The following is a 17,526-nucleotide window of genomic DNA, read 5'->3' on the forward strand; positions in this document are numbered from 1 at the left end:
GTCGGGAAGATCTCCTGGAGAAGGAAATGGCAACCCACTCCAGTACTCTTGCCTGGAGAATCCCATGGAGGGAGGAGCCTGGTAGGCTACAGTCCATGGAGTCGCAAAGAGTCGGACATGACTGAGCGACTTCACTTCACTTCATTTCAGGTGCTCTAAAAGTATTTGGTGAGTGAACAGAGAAGAGTCTTCCTTCACATGCAAGGCTGAATATCCCAGAATGAGGACCTCAATGAGAAATATCAAGCACAACAGCCAGTAACATTTCATTAAAACATTATATGATGACACTGTCATCTCCCTAGGAATTTTGCCCTAAGACCCAAGCATGCAGACCTGACTCTCTCTAGTCCTGAAGACAGAGGGATCCTTGGCACTTAGTTTCCAGTTTGGTGCACTGAGCCACCTATGCTGGATCTCCTTGGTTGACTCTCCCGATCGGCTCTCCCCTTTTGTCCACCTTGCTTGGTGCTTGGGAGACCAGCCTATATGAACTGTCTCAAGCTAGCTCCAGAGTCCTCTGGCTCTGGTTGGGTTTGGCCAGTGGGGAGTACGCGACATTGAGAAGAAAGAGAGAACAGCCAAATTGAGATATTAATTCTCTCTCCTCAGGGCAACCACAGGCTGTTGTGTCCACGACCAAAAGCCACTGCTCCTATCAGGCAGCCCTGCGCACATATTCTTTCTGCGTGTGTCCCTCTGTCCCTGTCCCTCTGAGTTCTTTGTCTCTTTGGTCTTAGGGACAGTAGCAGTGCCCCACTGTGACTAGTCCTAGGCTGCCACACTGTCCTGTTTTGGTTTTCCCACATGCTGACTTAAAAGGCCCTTTATGAAACTCTCCCCAAATTATTCAATATGAGTATATCATCCATTTCCTGCCAGGACCCAAGTATTATAAACACTAAGCAACATAAAAGAATACTAAGAAATGCTAGTTTCCCATTTTGTCCCAATTTTTATACCTCTTACAATGGTTATTAATAGTGCCTTTCACAAAATCGCTACTTAATAAATATTTGTTGAATGAAAGAAAAAGATTTCTAGGACACTTCTGATCACAGTTTTGTATTCAAATGCATGGAAATCAATGTGCATTCATCTAGGTTATAAAATACAAACTTTAGAGAAATTTTTATTTCAGTAGTTGAGGGTCAATGAATAGTTCTACTTTACAAATTTACATTCTCTCTCTTCTCATGTTCTGAGTGAAACAATGATTAGCCTGCTGGACTTCTGACTCAATCCCAGGAAACAGTGCCAAGAGATGAGCTGACATCTCAGGGCACATGTTATTCAACAGACTAAGAGATTAGTTTACTGGTCCTTACTAGACCTTGGAGGAAATAGTGATTTTATTTCATGCCCTCTAATTCACATGAACCGATTTTGAAAGTTCATCACATTCTATCTCCTACGTGCTACCTGCCTGGTAAGTCACTCCAGTCATGTCAGGCTCTTAGTGACCCCAGGGACTGTAGCCTGCCAGACTCCTCTGTCCATGGGATTCTTCAGGTGAGAATACTGGAGTGGGTTGCCATTTCCTCCTCCAGGGGATCTTCCCAGCAATTGAACCTGTATTTCTTATGTCTCCTGCATTGGCAGGCGCTAATGCAGCGCCACCAGCACACTGCCTGGGAAGCCCTCTATCTGCTACATCCAGACAGGAATGCAATTTGAAGTTAACTATACCTCTGGAAAAGGCAATGGCAACCCACTCCGGTACTCTTGCCTGGAAAATCCCATGGACAGAGGAGCCTGGTAGGCTGCAGTCCATGGGGTCGCTAAGAGTTGGACACGACTGAGCGATTTCACTTTCACTTTTCACTTTCATGCCTTGGAGAAGGAAATGGCAACCCACTCCAGTGTACTTGCCTTGAGAATCCCAGGGACGGGGGAGCCTGGTAGGGTGCCGTCTAGGGGGTCGCACAGAGTCGGACACAACTCAAGTGACTTAGCAGCAGCATACCTCCTTGGATCTATTCGAGTTTATAATAAATAGCCAAATCATTGATAAAACTGAAGCGTCACTCACCGTGTATGTTGATCTTGCTGATGCACCGCGGGAGTAACTTCTAGTTCTGGTATTGGAGGAAGCACGTCCTTGACCAGAGTCATTGGCAGCCTCTCTGTGGTCTCTGCTATTTAATAAAAAAAGCTGTTCTAGTCTTTATTTAGTCAACAGCAATGCAAAAGCAGACACAGTATATTCTATTGTAGTAAGAGAACTATGCCCTGGGTCTAAACAGGATTTTGGCAGTTTCTACCACTCACTCAATTTCCTGTCTGCAAGTTTCGCCCATTTCTCTCAACTTTGTATCTTTCCTTTCATTCCTCCTCTCCCACCGCTTTCTGGGCACAAGATCTGAAGTATAGTGAAGGAGAAGCAAAGTAAAGAAAAAACTTAGTAAAGTCCAACTCTGTGACCTCATGGACTGCAGCTTACCAGGCTCCTCCGGCAGGCAAGAGTACTGGAGTGGGTTGCCATTGCCTTCTCCGGTACTTTCTTTTACACATGGTCAAATTTATTAGCGATTTAGCTGAGTTTTATGTCATGATTAGTTTTGCAGTTCATTATAAATGAATTCTACGATTGTTCCTTCTTTTTTGTGGTTTCATGTTACTATTAAAATCATTAACCTGTTTGAAATTTACTGTAGTGTTAGTGTGAGCTCTGGATTAAGTAATTTTTTTTTTCTGATTAGTCAGTTGTCCAAGCATTATACATTCAGCAATTTTTTGTAGTCCTACTAATGTGATAAGCCACTTTCATCATTTACCAAAGTCCTGAATTGTCTAATGTTTCACGGGCTCTTTTGTTGGTAAGGGCCAACTGCACTCACGGGGCTAGATCTATCAGCCTTATTTCTCTCACATGGAAAATCCCCGGGGGTCTGTGGTTTTTGTCTTTTTAAACCTGTCCTTCTCAAGGGTGGTTGCGGTAGGAAGAATTCTACAATAGCCCCCAAGATTCCCACTCCTGGTGTACGTGTCCCCCTTTAATTCTCCTCCCTTGAGCATGGGCAGGACTGTAATAGGATCTCATTCCTGTGACTAGGTTACACAAAGATGAAGAGCTTTTGCAGGTTAATTAACATCCCAAATCAGTTGATTTTGAGAGAGTCTATCCTGGGTGGGTCTGATTTAACGATTCGAAAGCCTTTAAAAGAGAGACTTGGCCTTCCCTGCCATCAGAGAGGATCCCTCACTGGGCTCGAAGAAGCAAGCTGCCATGTTGTGAACTGTGTATGTAAAGGGTCTATAGCAGGGCTCTGCAGGTGGCCTCTAGGACCTGGGGGTGGTGTCTGGTGGTGAGAGCCAGTTAAGAAGCCAGGGCCTTCAGTCTACATCCTCAAATAAATGAATTCTGCCAACAACATGAACCAACTTGGAAGGAAACCCTTCAGATGACAAAACAGGCCAGCTCGCATCTTGACTTCAAGCTTATGAGTCCCTGGAATGCAGCAGAACAGTACCCAAATTTCTGACCCACAGAAACTGTAAGATAATGAAGGTACGTAGTCTTAAGCCACTAGGTTTGTGGTAATTTGTTACACAGCAATAGAAAACAAATAAAGTGATCAACAGAGCCTTGGCCTGAAAATCCCCAGCAGTGGTAATTTAAAGCGCAGGCTCTAGAACCCTGCCCCAGATCTATCTTCTTAATGGCCCAGGGGGCCTTTGATGGTTGATTCTGATGCACATTAAAGTTTCAGAAGGAACGTCCATGTGAATAATTGTTTAGACATCTTTGACAAAGTATCTTTTTTTAATTTTTATTTTATATTGGAGTATAATTGATTAACAATGTTAAAGTGTATGGCAAAATGATTCTGTTATACATATAGATGTTTCTACTCTTTTTTCAAACTCTTTTCCCATTTAGGTTATTGCAGACTATTAAGCAGAGTTCCCTGTGCTATACAGTAGGTCCTTGTTGGTTGTCTATTTTAAATATAGCAGTGATGTTGAAGCTGAAACTCCAATACTTTGGCCACCTGAAGCAAAGAGCTGACTCATTGGAAAAGACCCTGATGCTGGGAAAGATTGAGGGCAAGAGGAAAAGGGGACGACAGAGGATGAGATGGCTGGATGGCATAACCAACTCGATGGACATGGGTTTGGGTGGATTCCGGGATTTGGTGATGGACAGGGAGGCCTGGCGTGCTGCAATTCATGGGGTCGCAAAGAGTCTGACACGACTGAGTGACTGAGCATGTATATGTTCATCCCAAATGCCTAATCTATTCCTCCCCACTCCTTCCCTGCTGGTAAAACATCTTATAACCTTCCAAAATTTGAGATTTAGAGAGAATAATTTTTAAAGGTTAAAATCTCAAAAGAGCCTATTCATGGAACCAAATAGTTATCGAAGAAAATTAACAGAGTCCTTTTGGTTTGAAAGTCAAACTGCTCATCATTTGCTTATTTATTCGGTTTCCTGATGTTTTATAGTGTGGTATAACTATAATTCAGAAAGTCATTATTTGTCAAAATGACAACTAGTTCAAGTAACTCTCTAGTGGAACATTATCTTCTTTTTCTCCTAGTATCCAAAGTCATGTAACTTATATGCTAATAGGAAAACTTCAGAAAAATTGATTAAAAGGCAAAAAGGTAGGATATCTGTCATTTTAATACCTTCTTCAGAATAGCTAAAACAGGTGATATTTTTTCTAGTTTTACACTGAAAAATAGCTTCTTTCAAATCATATTCATTTAGCAACACTACTTAATGCAGCAGAAGCAGTCTGAAATATTTTAAAACTTCATAAAGGTCTTTTCATGAATTTGTCAAATCTCTGAACCAAACATTTCTTTGACTTTTTATAAGAGCCTCAGCGGAGCCTAAAAATTTAGAAAGAACCCTGGTCTGAGTTTTGACCTGACTGAATCTAGTGAGCAAAATGGATTTCCAACAATAGAAATTTTGATTAAAAATAAAACCACATGCTTTATGTTCTCAAATAAAGCCCCTATCACTCCACCCATGACAATGGCCAGGGTGACCTCTGATGATGTTTCTTCTTCTTTTTAAAAATTTTTATCACTTTTCAAAATGCTTCATATCTGTGATATGTAGTCTCTAACCTCAGCTTGTCCTTCCAAAGTAATTCTTGATTCCCACTGAGTAACAGAAATTTATGAGGTGTTTCCTTCGCTTTGTTCCTGATGATTTTCATTTGAAACACAGGGTACGTCTTCCACACTAAAGAAATATCTAAAACTTCCCCATCCTAGTCAGGCTCTCTTGGCTACTAAGGGAATTTGCCACATCAAATTTTATATCTTCTCTTCTGTAAAAGTACTTGTTCAGCTAAATTTTACTTGGTTACTGAATTGGAAAGCCAAAAGGAAAAACAAGGAGAACAAAACAAACTTAGGTGTCCTATGACCCTCTGTGACCTCTACTTCCCCAAAGGAGAATGTGTCTAGTTTTGTTGTAATTCCTTATTTGTCTGCCTCCAGGGTACAAAGTTTGTATTTTTTTGCTCAGTTTACTCCCCAGAACTCCATCTTGGAGCATGACACATAACAGGTACTCAATAAATACCTGTTGAATGACTGAAGGAATGTTATTTAACTTATCCGTGCCTGTGTTTCTTTGGGAAAAAAAAAAAAGGCTGTGGGTTCAAGCTGGACAAAACCTCTTGAGGTGCCACCCAGGAATTTGGAGATAAGGAAAACAAGAGTGCCCTGTGAGAGTTAATCTATAAAATCAACCCATAACCAGAGCACAAACATGGCTAAGTTATCTTCAGAAATTACCCCTAGGCTAAAACCTGTTAAATGTTAAAAGTGCTGTGTGAAACGAGCCAATTAGGCTTCCTCTAAAACAGGGAATAAGGCCTCTGAAACTATGTTAGCAAAAGAATCCACTTGAAGACCTGGCAAACAAGCCTTGGCTGTGATTTGACTTCCCACGTGGTTCTAAGAAAAGAGAACACAGGTGCGTGCTGTCAGAAGCGTTTTGGTCCATATTTCTCTCAGCTGTGTTTTCTCTTTGGGAATTAATACTCTGCTCTTCTGGTTTTATCAACTGTTGGTGTGAGCTGGGTTACACAGCCATAGATCCTGCTGCCATTCCAGGAGGCTGAGCCAAGAGGCCTGAAGGAAGGCGCTGGACCAGGTAAGTTACCTCTGTGAACCTGTGTGGCCTTGAGGGCAGCGGCCCAACCGGGCTTGGGCCTCACCTGCCATGTTCCTTCAAAGCGGACCAAGTACTGAAACAGAACTATCGAGATCGTTTCCTTGTGACTTTGGCAAAGCTAGTGTGGCTGCCTTAAGGAAAATAAAGGTAAAAATTTTTAGAGCCTCTCTAAAAATGGATGAATTCAAGTTAATCCTCACAGATTACTTGGGGCAAGACAGCTGTGGACGTTCTCAGATGGTTCGGTGATTCTTATTCAGTTCTCTAAGCTGGCTTCAAAAAAATCTTTCCGTCTTAATGATTTCTTCTAATTGTCATCAGTTCAGTTCAGTTGCTCAGTCATGTCCAACTCTTTGTGACCCCACACACTGCAGCATGCCAGGCTTCCCTGTCTGCCACCAACTCCCAGAACTTACTCAAACTCATGTCCATTGTGTTGGTGATGCCATCCAACCATTCATCCTCTATCATCCCCTTCTCCTGCCTTCAATCTTTCCCAGCATCAGGGTCTTTTCCAATGAGTCAGTTCTTCGCATCAGGTGGCCAAAGTACTGGAGTTTCAGCTTCAGCTTCAGTCCTTCCAATGAATATTCAGAACTGATTTCCTTTAGGATGGACTGGTTGGATCTCCTTGCAGTCCAAGGGACTCTCAAGAGTCTTCTCCAACACCAGTTCAAAAGCATCAATTCTTTGGCACTCAGCTTTCTTTATAGTCTTACTCTCACATCCATACATGACTACTAGAACAACCATAGCTTTGACTAGATGGACCTTTGTTGTCAAAGTAATGTCTCTGCTTTTTAATATGCTGTCTAGGTTGGTCATAGCTTTTCTTCCAAGGAGCAACCATCTTTTAATTTCATGGGTGCAGTCACCATCTACAGTGATTTTGGAGCCCCCCAAAAGATAAAGTCTCTCACTGTTTCCATTGTTGCCCTATCTATTTTCCATGAAGTGATGGGACAAGATGCCATGATCTTAGTTTTCTGAATGTTGAGTTTTAGGCCAGCCTTTTCATTCTCCTCTTTCACTTTCATCAAGAGGCTTTTTAGTTCTTCATTGCTTTCTGCCATAAGGGTGGTGTCATCTGCATATCTAAGGTTATTGATATTTCTCCCAGCAATCTTGATTCCATCTTGTGCTTCTTCCAGCCCAGCATTTGGGCTTCCCTGGTGGCTCAGAGGTTAAAGCATCTGCCTGGAATGCGGGAGACCAGGGTTCAATCCCTGGGTCAGGAAGATCCCCTGGAGAAGGAAATGGCAACCCACTGCAGTACTCTTGCCTGGAGAATCCCATGGAGGGAGGAGCCTGGTAGGCTACAGTCCATGCGGTCGCAAAGAGTCAGACGTTTGAGCAACTTCACCTTCAGTTTCACTCTGCAAGTAAGTTAAATAAGCAGGGTGTCAATATGCAGCCTTAGCATACTCCTTTCCCGATTTGGAACCAGTCTGTTGTTCCATGTCCGGTTCTAACTGTTGCATCTTGGCCTGCATACAGATTTCTTAGGAGGCAGGTCAGGTGGCCTGGTATTCCCATCTCTTGAATTTTCCACAGTTTGTGATGATCCACACAGGCAAAGGCTTTGGCATAGTCAATAAAGTAGAAGTAACATGTTTTTCTGGAACTCTCTTCCTTTTTTGATGATCCAGAGGATGTTGGCAATTTGATCTCTGGTTCCTCTGCGTTTCCTAAATCCAGCTTGAACATCTGAAAGTTCATGATTCACATACTGTTGAACCCTGGCTTGGAGAATTTTGAGCATTACTTTGCTAGCATGTAAGATGAGTGCAATTGTGTGGTAGTTTGTGCATTCTTTGGCATTGCCTTTCTTTGGGATTGGAATGAAAACTGACCTTTTCCAGTCTTGTGGCCACTGCTGAGTTTTCCAAATTTGCTGGCATATTGAGTGCTGCACTTTCACAGCATCATCTTTTAGGTTTTGAAATAGCTCAACTGGAATTCCATCACCTCCACTAGCTTTGTTCATAGTGATGCTTCCTAAGGCCCACTTAACTTCGCATTCCAGGATGTCTGGCTCTAGGTGAGTTGTCATACCATCGTGGTTATCTGGGTCATGAAGATCTAATTGTCATAGGAACATAGAATTTCAATATTGCTATGCATCATTCTGACCTTTCCATCACATGAAAACATGGGCACTTTTGTGCAAGCCCAAGATAGCTAGTAGCCTTTTAGGGCTAATAGAACCAATTATGGTGCCTTAAAACACACTTCCATTATTCAAGGTGCCAACTCCCTGCTATGTTCAAGGCTCCATCTGTTTTTATTAACAGTGATCCTAAAACTACCCAGCTGTTCTGAATCTGGCCAGTGAGAGAATCAAATGCGGATGGTGGGCTGGGGAAATGACTGCAGCATGATCTAGAATTAGCAATTAAAGAGGGGGAAAAGCTTCTTGAACAGATAGGTGCTAATATTCCGAGTCGTTGACTCAGTATCTGATTCATTGACACTGCAGGTATCCTTAATACTCCAAGGAATGAAACTGATTAAGTGTTTAACCATTCTCCTTTTGTTATTTTGGGTAGGCATTATCAAAAGTTATAGTTTAGGAGGATAAGGTCTTTGTAAGATGACAGCAGCCATTCTTTCAACATAGACAACACAGGGTTGTATTTATTTCACAAATATTTATTGGGTGCCCGGTATGAACTCTTCTATACACTGTACTATGAGCTGGGGATGCAGCAATGAGTATTATCAGGTAGTGTCCTGATCACAAGGTGCTAACTGGCTCACAGGAGAGACATCAATAAGTAATAACAGAAACATGAAAGAACAACAGTGATATTTGCCACAAAAAAGATGTGTTATGTTATCAGGGTGTAGTTTACTTTGTCCACCAAATCTGAGACACTTCCCTGAGAAAGGGTTAGTTAAGCCAAGATTAAAGAAAAGCAGGGTTGGAGTTAATCAGACAAAGGCAGGGTGGGAAAGGGGAAGGTTTGCAAGGGAGGTGGTGACCGGGGGTAGGGTGGGTCAGGCAGGGAAAGTTTTGTACAGATGAAGATGTTCATCTGCAAAATGTTTTACCATGTTTTTTCAGACCTGGCACAAATGGCTGTCGCATAGATTCACTCAGTGAATGAACAGAGTAAATCATCTTATTTAGCCTATGGATTCTTCACTTTTATGAATTTCCTCCTACGTGTAGAGTCACCCTCTGCTTCTTGATCTATTCTGCAACCAAGCAGATGGCTATAACCTTTACTATTTTATGAACCCAAATCTGTACTTTAAGAGTCATAAATATTATAGTTAAGCAAGTAAAAATTAAATTTTCATGTTATCTTGCTTGGTTGCTGGACATCTGGTACCAGTAATTTATCTTCTGCATAAAACTGAAACCTGCTTAATCCTTATACTGGCCTTAAACATGTTGCAAATTATAATTTTACACTGCCATCAGTTTTATTTGGGAGTAATATATATTACAAGGTCATCCGCCTCCTTTTGGCATTTAGCAATTCTCATTCATGATAAAATTCCATTTTCTTTGCTTTGTGGTTCTTCAAAACCCACCCACATTAACTGTCAGTGCTGAAATGTTACTTTGAGGATGACTCACACTGTCTCACACAACTCCTGCTACATTATAGAGAAAATGTTTCATCTCGGTTTCCAGCTCTTTTACATCTAAAGAGTGAGAAGAGTTTTGATCTGAACCAGCAGTAAACTTCCCGGTTCATCATTGCCATTAAGCGATGTGCTGGAAAGTGCAACCACTGGTTAGAACCGAGTTTGAACCCTGACCCTGCTAGGATCTGGCAGTGGGTCAGTTACTTTAAACTCTCTTAGCTTCCGTTTTTCTCATCAGGAAAAAAAAGTGAGGTTCTTATGAAATGATATAAAATGATGTGTGTGAAAGTACTGTGCACATCAAGGGGGTTACTGAGTTTGTATAGTTTAATTAGCTTCCCTTCTCCTAAGGAACCAGGGGTTGAATATCCTGAATGGTGGCCTCAGCTCTGTGAAGGCAGAGACCGCACTGTGGTACGAGCACTGTGTCAGCAATGCTTAGCACCATTTCTGGCTCAGAGTAAGTGTTCAATATATTTTGGTTGAATATTTGAAAGGACAGAATTTCAAGTTTTAAAGATCTCACCGTTTTTGATAGACATAGTGTAGAACGAGATGATAGAACTCCCTTGGCTGACCCATGCAGTGGAGGAGGCTCAACTCCTAGGAACCTGCTGTCGTGCACATAGATATGTATTTGTTGGCTGTCCAGTATGGCCATCTCAGGGGCACTCGCAAGTATGCAGGAAGTTAGAGGGGCAGACATCCCCTCTCCCTGCTTCCTGGTACCCAGAGTACCAATCTGTGCCTTCATTCAGTCAACCAGATACCCCTCTGTGGGGCTTGCAATCCTGGACAGTGATGCAAAGTGGCTAGGTGGTCAAAAGGGAGCTCTGGCAACCCAGAGGGAGCATCCGGTGTGGATATCAGCAGAGGCATTCTCAACAGACCATTCCTATGGGGTAACACCAGTCATGTTTTGGCTGCCTGTCCCCTCAACTCCTGCACAAGCTTAGATTACCTAATGTTCTTGTTGCTTCCATGGTTTCTGTACTGCTTTTCCCATAAATTTCCTTTCTGCCAAATCAGCCAAGTTGGTTTCTATTGTTTGCACCCAATGATTCAGATACACTACCCTGGCCTTCATCTCCCAAGGGAGTCAACTCATTAAGCACTGTTTTTATGGATGAATCTCCAAGTTACTTTTGCATGGTTCTCAAAATTTCTTCAAAATGTTTTTTATTGTCCTTTGATATCCTTAGCAATTCTACAAAGTGCATTTTGTGTTCTTTAATGAAATGAAATTATGTTCCGTTGATCATTCCGTCTCTCCATTTGTTTTCACCTTTCCCCACCCCCAAGGTTCATTTCTCATTCAACTGCTCCTTTTACTCTACACTCATTTCCCCTTAGGGTTTGTGGAATTTAATAAGCTTTTATTGTGCATGAACTACATGCCAGATACTATGCTAGGGACAAGAATCCAAAGATGAATAAGACAGAGTCATCACCTGTGTGAAAAGAATATAGTCAAGTGAATAAAATGTAAAATAGAAGAATGTCAAGGCAGACAACAGAAGGCACCACACTTCCCCCAAGCAAGAGAGAAAATATTAGAGACACACAGAAGCTTGAGAATTGATTCTGTATGACTTCTCTTTCTGTAGCGATGAGGCTTATTTATTTCACCTGTGTTCACCGTGCCCCCGGCACGCGCCAGGCCCCGTGCAGTGCAAGGGTGTTATTTCTCTCTTCTTGAGGGTGTGAGCTATCTATATCTCTGTGTGTATGTGTGTCACAATACTTATTTTGTAATACATGAGCAACTAAAGAGACCTTCTGGAACGTACAGGCAGGGCTGACAGCAAGCTGCTCTGCTGAATCTGACTATAGTCACTGTTCTCTTTGAACTACTTTTTTTTTCTTTTTCACTCATGTTACTGCTTCTTCAGAGAATCATGCTGGCACATTTTTTCCCTTAGATTCTCACTGTTGCCGATCATCCATCATTACAAAGAGAGGCCTTAGAAACAGCACTCAGGGGAGACATTATTTCCTTCCCATTTCTCTCTCAGAAAGAGCAACTTATCATGGGAGGGGGGAAACTGCATTTAGGTTAAAGGAATATTTATAACAAGAAAGCATCTGCTTCTTCCTCCCTTTTAGATGCTAAGCTTCCAAAGACCCCTTGTTTTTTGTTGTTGTTTTTTTTTAACAAAAGGCCATCACCCCTTGGCCCACTCTAAACATTAATATTATATGCCTGGTAATAAAGTCAGAGGATTTTTAATGAGAACCATTAAAGGGAAAGGATGGCCGAGGCAGATTCCTCTGGTGCATGAAAATCACAGGCTCATAAATAGAACCTGTGAGGTGAGTCTTGTGGTTAGCTAGTACTTTAAATTTGTGTTTCCCCTGAATTTACAGGTTGACAGGGGAACTACTGACTTTTTTTCAGACAAGGCTACAGGGCTCAGAATTATGACTTAAAATGAGAAAGTACCAGAATTCCTAAGTCGATCCAAAGCCCAGGAGCACTGGATTAAAACATGCCTGGCCCGTGAACAGCAGGCACAGGCACTGGGTAAGAAGGGCGAGCAGAGGCTATGCCGCAAAGAAACGTTACTTTTGCTATTTGAAACCACCCTATGTTGTCTATTTCATTCATCAAACAAAATTGGCACTGACTGCATGCAGTTTTCATCAACCTTCCCCTCCTTTTTGTTGTTGCTGTCCAAGTCACCCAGTTGTGTCTGACTCTTTGCGACCCCATGGACTGCCGCATGCCAGGCCTTCCTTCACCATCACCCGGAGTTTGCCCAAGTTCATGTACATTGCTGATGTCAAATGATGACTTAGCTAATGCTTCTTATTCGCCATAGGTTAACCATTTTACTGCTAATGATGAGCGTAGAAAGTCTAAGTTTCTTTTTAATTGAGCTCTTTAGGGGCACCCAACCCAATTTTTTTTCTCAAATTAGGGCTCTGAGTACTTCCCAGTTTAAAAAAACTAAGAAAGTTCCCAGAGCATATTTTCCAGTGAAATGCTGTGCAACTCTCCATGTGGTTACAAATGTAGCTGTGGTGAGGGCTCAGGGTTTGGTTTCCTCTTGTTTTTGAAAATTGTTTACACAGCAGACATGAAGCTTCCTTATCGAACTTCTCATAAAATGTGAAGGCACCTGCTCCCTGGCTGTGCACCAGGAGCTATGGGAACACCAGTCATAATTCTCTGGTTTTCTGAGTCGAGGACAATATTTCTCCCTGATGAAAAAGTTTTGCCCATGTTGTATTCTCTCTCTCTCTTTAATATGGTTTGACAATTTGAATTCAGAAAGAGGCTTCACAATTAGAAGAATGAGATCGAACCACAGCATCTGTGCTCACAGCCCCCTCAGCTGCTCTAATTAGGATTCCCTTATTCCGTTCCTAGCTCTCAGGAGAGGACAGGGGACTTTTTAATTGGGGCTATTAGACGTTCTCTTTGTACAATGACACCCTCTGCTAAGTGAAGACTCCAGCAAAACTATGCCCACTCTGCAATTACTTCCTGCAATTCCAAGGAATAATGGTATCTTGTCTCATTTAAAAATAAACGTGAGGCTTATTCCTTTTTGCTTTCTCTCCTCTGCCTACTCACATGAATTTCTTCTTGCCAATTAAGCCAACTTTCCATTATTTAAGGAAGTAGTTTTTATCATAACTGTCCCCTGATAATAAGACACATTATACTGGATTTCATTTGCTCATGGCTCCTTTCTTCCAGCTACAAGACTAATTTAAGTGAGCTCAGATCACTCTATCTTGTGTCTATAGTGAAATGGTGACGCATTGGAATTTCATAGGCAGGGCTCTGTTTGGACATCACAGAACTCACCTGAAACAACCCGCACGTTCAATGTTCGTAGTTTCTCAGAATCACTTCCTCGTAAGAGGACAGATGTAGGTTTGTATTTATGACCTATTCCAAGAAAAGATATTAAATATTTAGATGATAAGCAAGCGTATTCTTAATATATATTCCCCATGTTGGTTCCAAGGATTACCAAGGAAAATAGGCCATTCATAGCAGAGCCTGGATTAATAAGACATTGAGCTTTTTCTTATTGTTATTTTCCATTAACAAGTAGATACTTTCTAAAACCAATGGCTTCTCCACTGCCATAAGTGCCATTGTGCATCTATTCTTATATGCAGAATATTATTTTGTTATGTATAATAGATATGATATACAGAATATTTGACATATATTTAATATTTAATTTCCTAAATGGCATGATAATTTTCACTACTTCATATGTTGGATTTGCAAGGCAAGCTTTTGAAAGCCAGTAATCCCATCATTTAGGTAGATGTTCCTAAAAACATGTCACTCCCCACTATTGATCTCTTTCTAGACATTTTCTCCATCTGGCTTCTATCTCTCTCTTTTCTAATATGTAAGTTGGCTTAGAGCTCAACATTCAGCAAACTAATATCATGGCATCTGGTCCCATCACTTCATGGCAAATAGATGGGGAAACAGCGGAAACAGTGGCTGACTTTATTTTTCTGGGCTCCAAAATCACTGCAGATGGTGATTACAGCCATGAAATTAAAAGATGCTTACTCCTTGGAAGGAAAGTTATGACCAACCTAGACAGCATATTGAAAAGCAGAGACATTACTTTGTCAGCAAAGGTCCATCTAGTCAAGGCTATGGTTTTTCCAGTGGTCATGTGTGGATGTGAGAGTTGGACTATAAAGAAAGCTGAGTGCTGAAGAATTGATGCTTTTGAACTGTGTTGTTGGAGAAGACTCTTGAGAGTCCCTTGGACTGCAAGGAGATCCAGCTGGTCCATCCTAAATGAGATCACTCCTGGATGTTCTTTGGAAGGACTGATGTTGAAGCTGAAACTCCAGTACTTTGGCCACCTCATGCATAGAGCTGACTCATTTGAAAAAAACCCTGATGCTGGGAAAGATTGAGGGCAGGAGGAGAAGGGGACAACAGAGGATGAGATGGTTGGATGGCATCACCGACTCAATGGAGATGAGTTTGGGTGAACTCCAGGAGTTGGTGATGGACAGGGAGGCCTGGCGTGCTGCAGTTCATGGGGTCACAAAGAATCAGACACAACTGAGCGACTGAACTGAACCATTCATAGAAAAATAGATCAAGAAACTCAAGACTATGCACTATCGCAAATGACACACATTTATTTAAAATAGTAAAAAATATTTTATTTAAAATAATAAAAACTAGAAAGACCCTGGGTCTTAATTCTGTCATTTTATTACTGTATTACTTTGGACAACACACTTAATCTCTCTGAGCCTCAGAGGCTCATCTATAAAATAAAAGAAATAGAACATGTCCTGTCTGTATACTGAGAATCTAGTAAAAAAAAAAAGACAAAAAGAAACTCATGGGAATGCTCTGCAAATGTTTATCCTACAAATGAAGAATATTGATGATATTACTGACCAATGTGTTTAGGACCTCATATACTAATGTACCAATGATAAGACGATATGAAACTGTCTTTAGAAATATCTCCAACAAACACTTAGCCAAAATAATTAATGACACTTTCACTCAAACCTAGAGGCAACCATTTGTTCTGCCTACTAACATGCCTTGCCTGGTAAAGAACACAAGAGTCTTGGGAAATACTACACCAGCACAATACTACTATCCTTTTTTGAGAACTACTTCTTATGTAATCTCTTTAGTTCAATCCTTACCTCAACCCTGTGTAAGAATGGGGATTAATCTCATTTTACAGAGGCGGAAAGGAACACTCAACCATGGTAAGTAAGTTTCACAAAGTCACATAAATAGTAAGTAGTAGCCCTAGGATTCTAAACTAAGTACCCATCTCCAAAGCCTAATCTTGTAATGATACACTTTATACTATCCTTAAGAAACCAACTACTCATCGGGTTTAATATTCAGCCAGTATGTTCATGGGTACATGCCAGGAGGGTCATGTATACATACTCAGACAGCAGTAGGGCCAGTTACATGGGTACACACCATAGGACTGCAACAGTGACTGACAGTCAATGTCTGTTCTGATAGGTAGATGCCCTTGTCATACCTAATCAGTTGTTAATTCTTTTTAAATATCATCCCTATTATCCTTATTTCCAATTACACATCTTAGTGCTTCACAGTCAAAAATCTGTTTTCTCCCCAACATTTGTTATAGATTGACTCTTGCTCATACTCATCACCTAGAGCCTAGAGCTTAAGACCTCCAATTCTGAAATCCTTTATCACCATTCCCTATTCTTCTACCCCTCTTCTGCCTCACTTCCACCAAGCTCTGCTCAATCTCCAGTCCACCAACTCCTTCCAATTAACCCAGCCTTTCTTCCCCCTCCTAATCACCTGTCTGGGCTGGAGAAAGACACAGGAAACTCCGTGAGTGCTGGCGCTGTCTTACCTCTGCTTATGTCCCTTAAGTTACCTAGAATCACCACTTAAATACACAGATGCCCAGTAAGTGGTAAATTGAACCAAAAAAAGAAATGGAATCTACAGATAAGATTAGGGACTTCTGGACACTAGATAAATTATCCCAAATAGTGAATTTTTCAGTACTTACTCTGCCACTTCTGCGCTCTTCTGTGGCCTTCAAGTATTTTGTGGATAATGAAGATGAGCAAAACTATAAAAACTAATAGAAGTAGAACATACCAAGTGATCTTCATGGAACAGATAGAATCTGCAAAGAAAAATGTAGCAAAAATACAGTAAAGTGGGATGCAGCAGATAAGAGGCACCATGGTGATACAGCTGGATTCTACTGTATATCCTGCCCATAACTGAGAAGTCGAATATATAGCCATCGCTGTCACAGGGTCACTTGCTTTGCTGAGTTCTTTCCTAACATACTAAATGAAGAAACATGACCAAGTGGTTTCCAGGGATCCGCTTATTGATAATTTCAAGATTCTAGAATTAATTTCACTTCCAGGTTATGTCGATGCAAGTTTTGCTGTCACTAGGTTGGAATCACAACAAGCAGAATACCAGCATCAGAGCCACTTGTGATTAACAGTTTGACCCTGGGCCAAGCAACCAAAAAAATGTGCCCTCAAACCAAAGATGCAATGAGTAAGATGAGGATGGGGAAGAAAGGGAAAGACAAAGAAAGAGGCTGGATTGAGGCATGTAAGAGGCCTGAGTAGATGATTAATCAGACCTTCTTTCCACAGGGGCTCACTTGGCAATGATCAGATCAAATGCAAGCATTAGTTACAAACGTAGTTACCCTCGCCCAGATTGAATAAGGATACAGGTAGGAAAAAAAAATTTGTTCATTCAAATGACAGTGAGGCAACAAGGAAGGAAAATCATCATCAGTGATAGCTTAGCAAGATTTCCTTTCGTCCCATAAAGACACACTGGCCAGTAGACCCAGGAATCGGTAACTTAAAGGAGAGTGACTTTCTTATGTCCAAAACACCATTGTCTACTGACATTCTAAACCAACCTATGTACCCTCTTCCTTGCATGTAAATCACAGGTAGTACTTGTTCACCTTAGCAGGATATATACCCTTGGGTGACTGTCCTTCTGGGGCTCATGATCTGGGTATCCCTTTCACAGGCCCCTCCATTCCATGTGCATTTGTCCATTAAATATTCAGTCAACATTTATTTAAAGAAGAGGCTGAATGGAGAAGGTAGTGGTTGACTGGGATGGCAGCACTCAGCCTCCCCAGTATCATTCCATGCTGTTTAGTGGCCAGACTTCCATACCTCACTCAGCAAAATAAAAGCATGCAGTTAACTGGCACAGAAGATGTACAGTACCAGCAGGCCAAAGTGGGCCCAATACCAAGGGA

General features: G+C 41.5%; 1 protein-coding gene across 8 annotated transcripts in view; it reads right to left on the reverse strand.

Annotated features, from left to right (window-relative positions):
• Positions 1-17,526, reverse strand: part of TMEM156 (transmembrane protein 156) — a 63,851-nt gene that overhangs the window by 25,515 nt on the left and 20,810 nt on the right. For 4 of the 8 annotated variants that reach the window (XR_009601022.1, XR_009601021.1, XR_009601020.1 and 1 more), the window contains exons 4-6: positions 16,282-16,401; positions 13,566-13,649; positions 2,033-2,135 (exon numbers count right to left, since the gene is read on the reverse strand). Coding sequence is in view for 2 of the 8 variants with exons in the window: in XM_004009769.5 (XP_004009818.2) it covers positions 2,033-2,135; positions 13,566-13,649; positions 16,282-16,401 (307 nt within the window). In the remaining 6 variants the exon portion in view is untranslated. Of the gene's footprint in view, positions 1-2,032; positions 2,139-13,565; positions 13,650-16,281; positions 16,402-17,526 lie in introns of all 8 variants that reach the window. The other 4 variants (XR_009601019.1, XR_009601018.1, XR_006060154.2 and 1 more) reach the window with 1 other exon arrangement.

This window comes from Ovis aries, chromosome 6, assembly GCF_016772045.2.
Source record: "Ovis aries strain OAR_USU_Benz2616 breed Rambouillet chromosome 6, ARS-UI_Ramb_v3.0, whole genome shotgun sequence".
Lineage (NCBI taxonomy): Eukaryota > Metazoa > Chordata > Mammalia > Artiodactyla > Bovidae > Ovis > Ovis aries.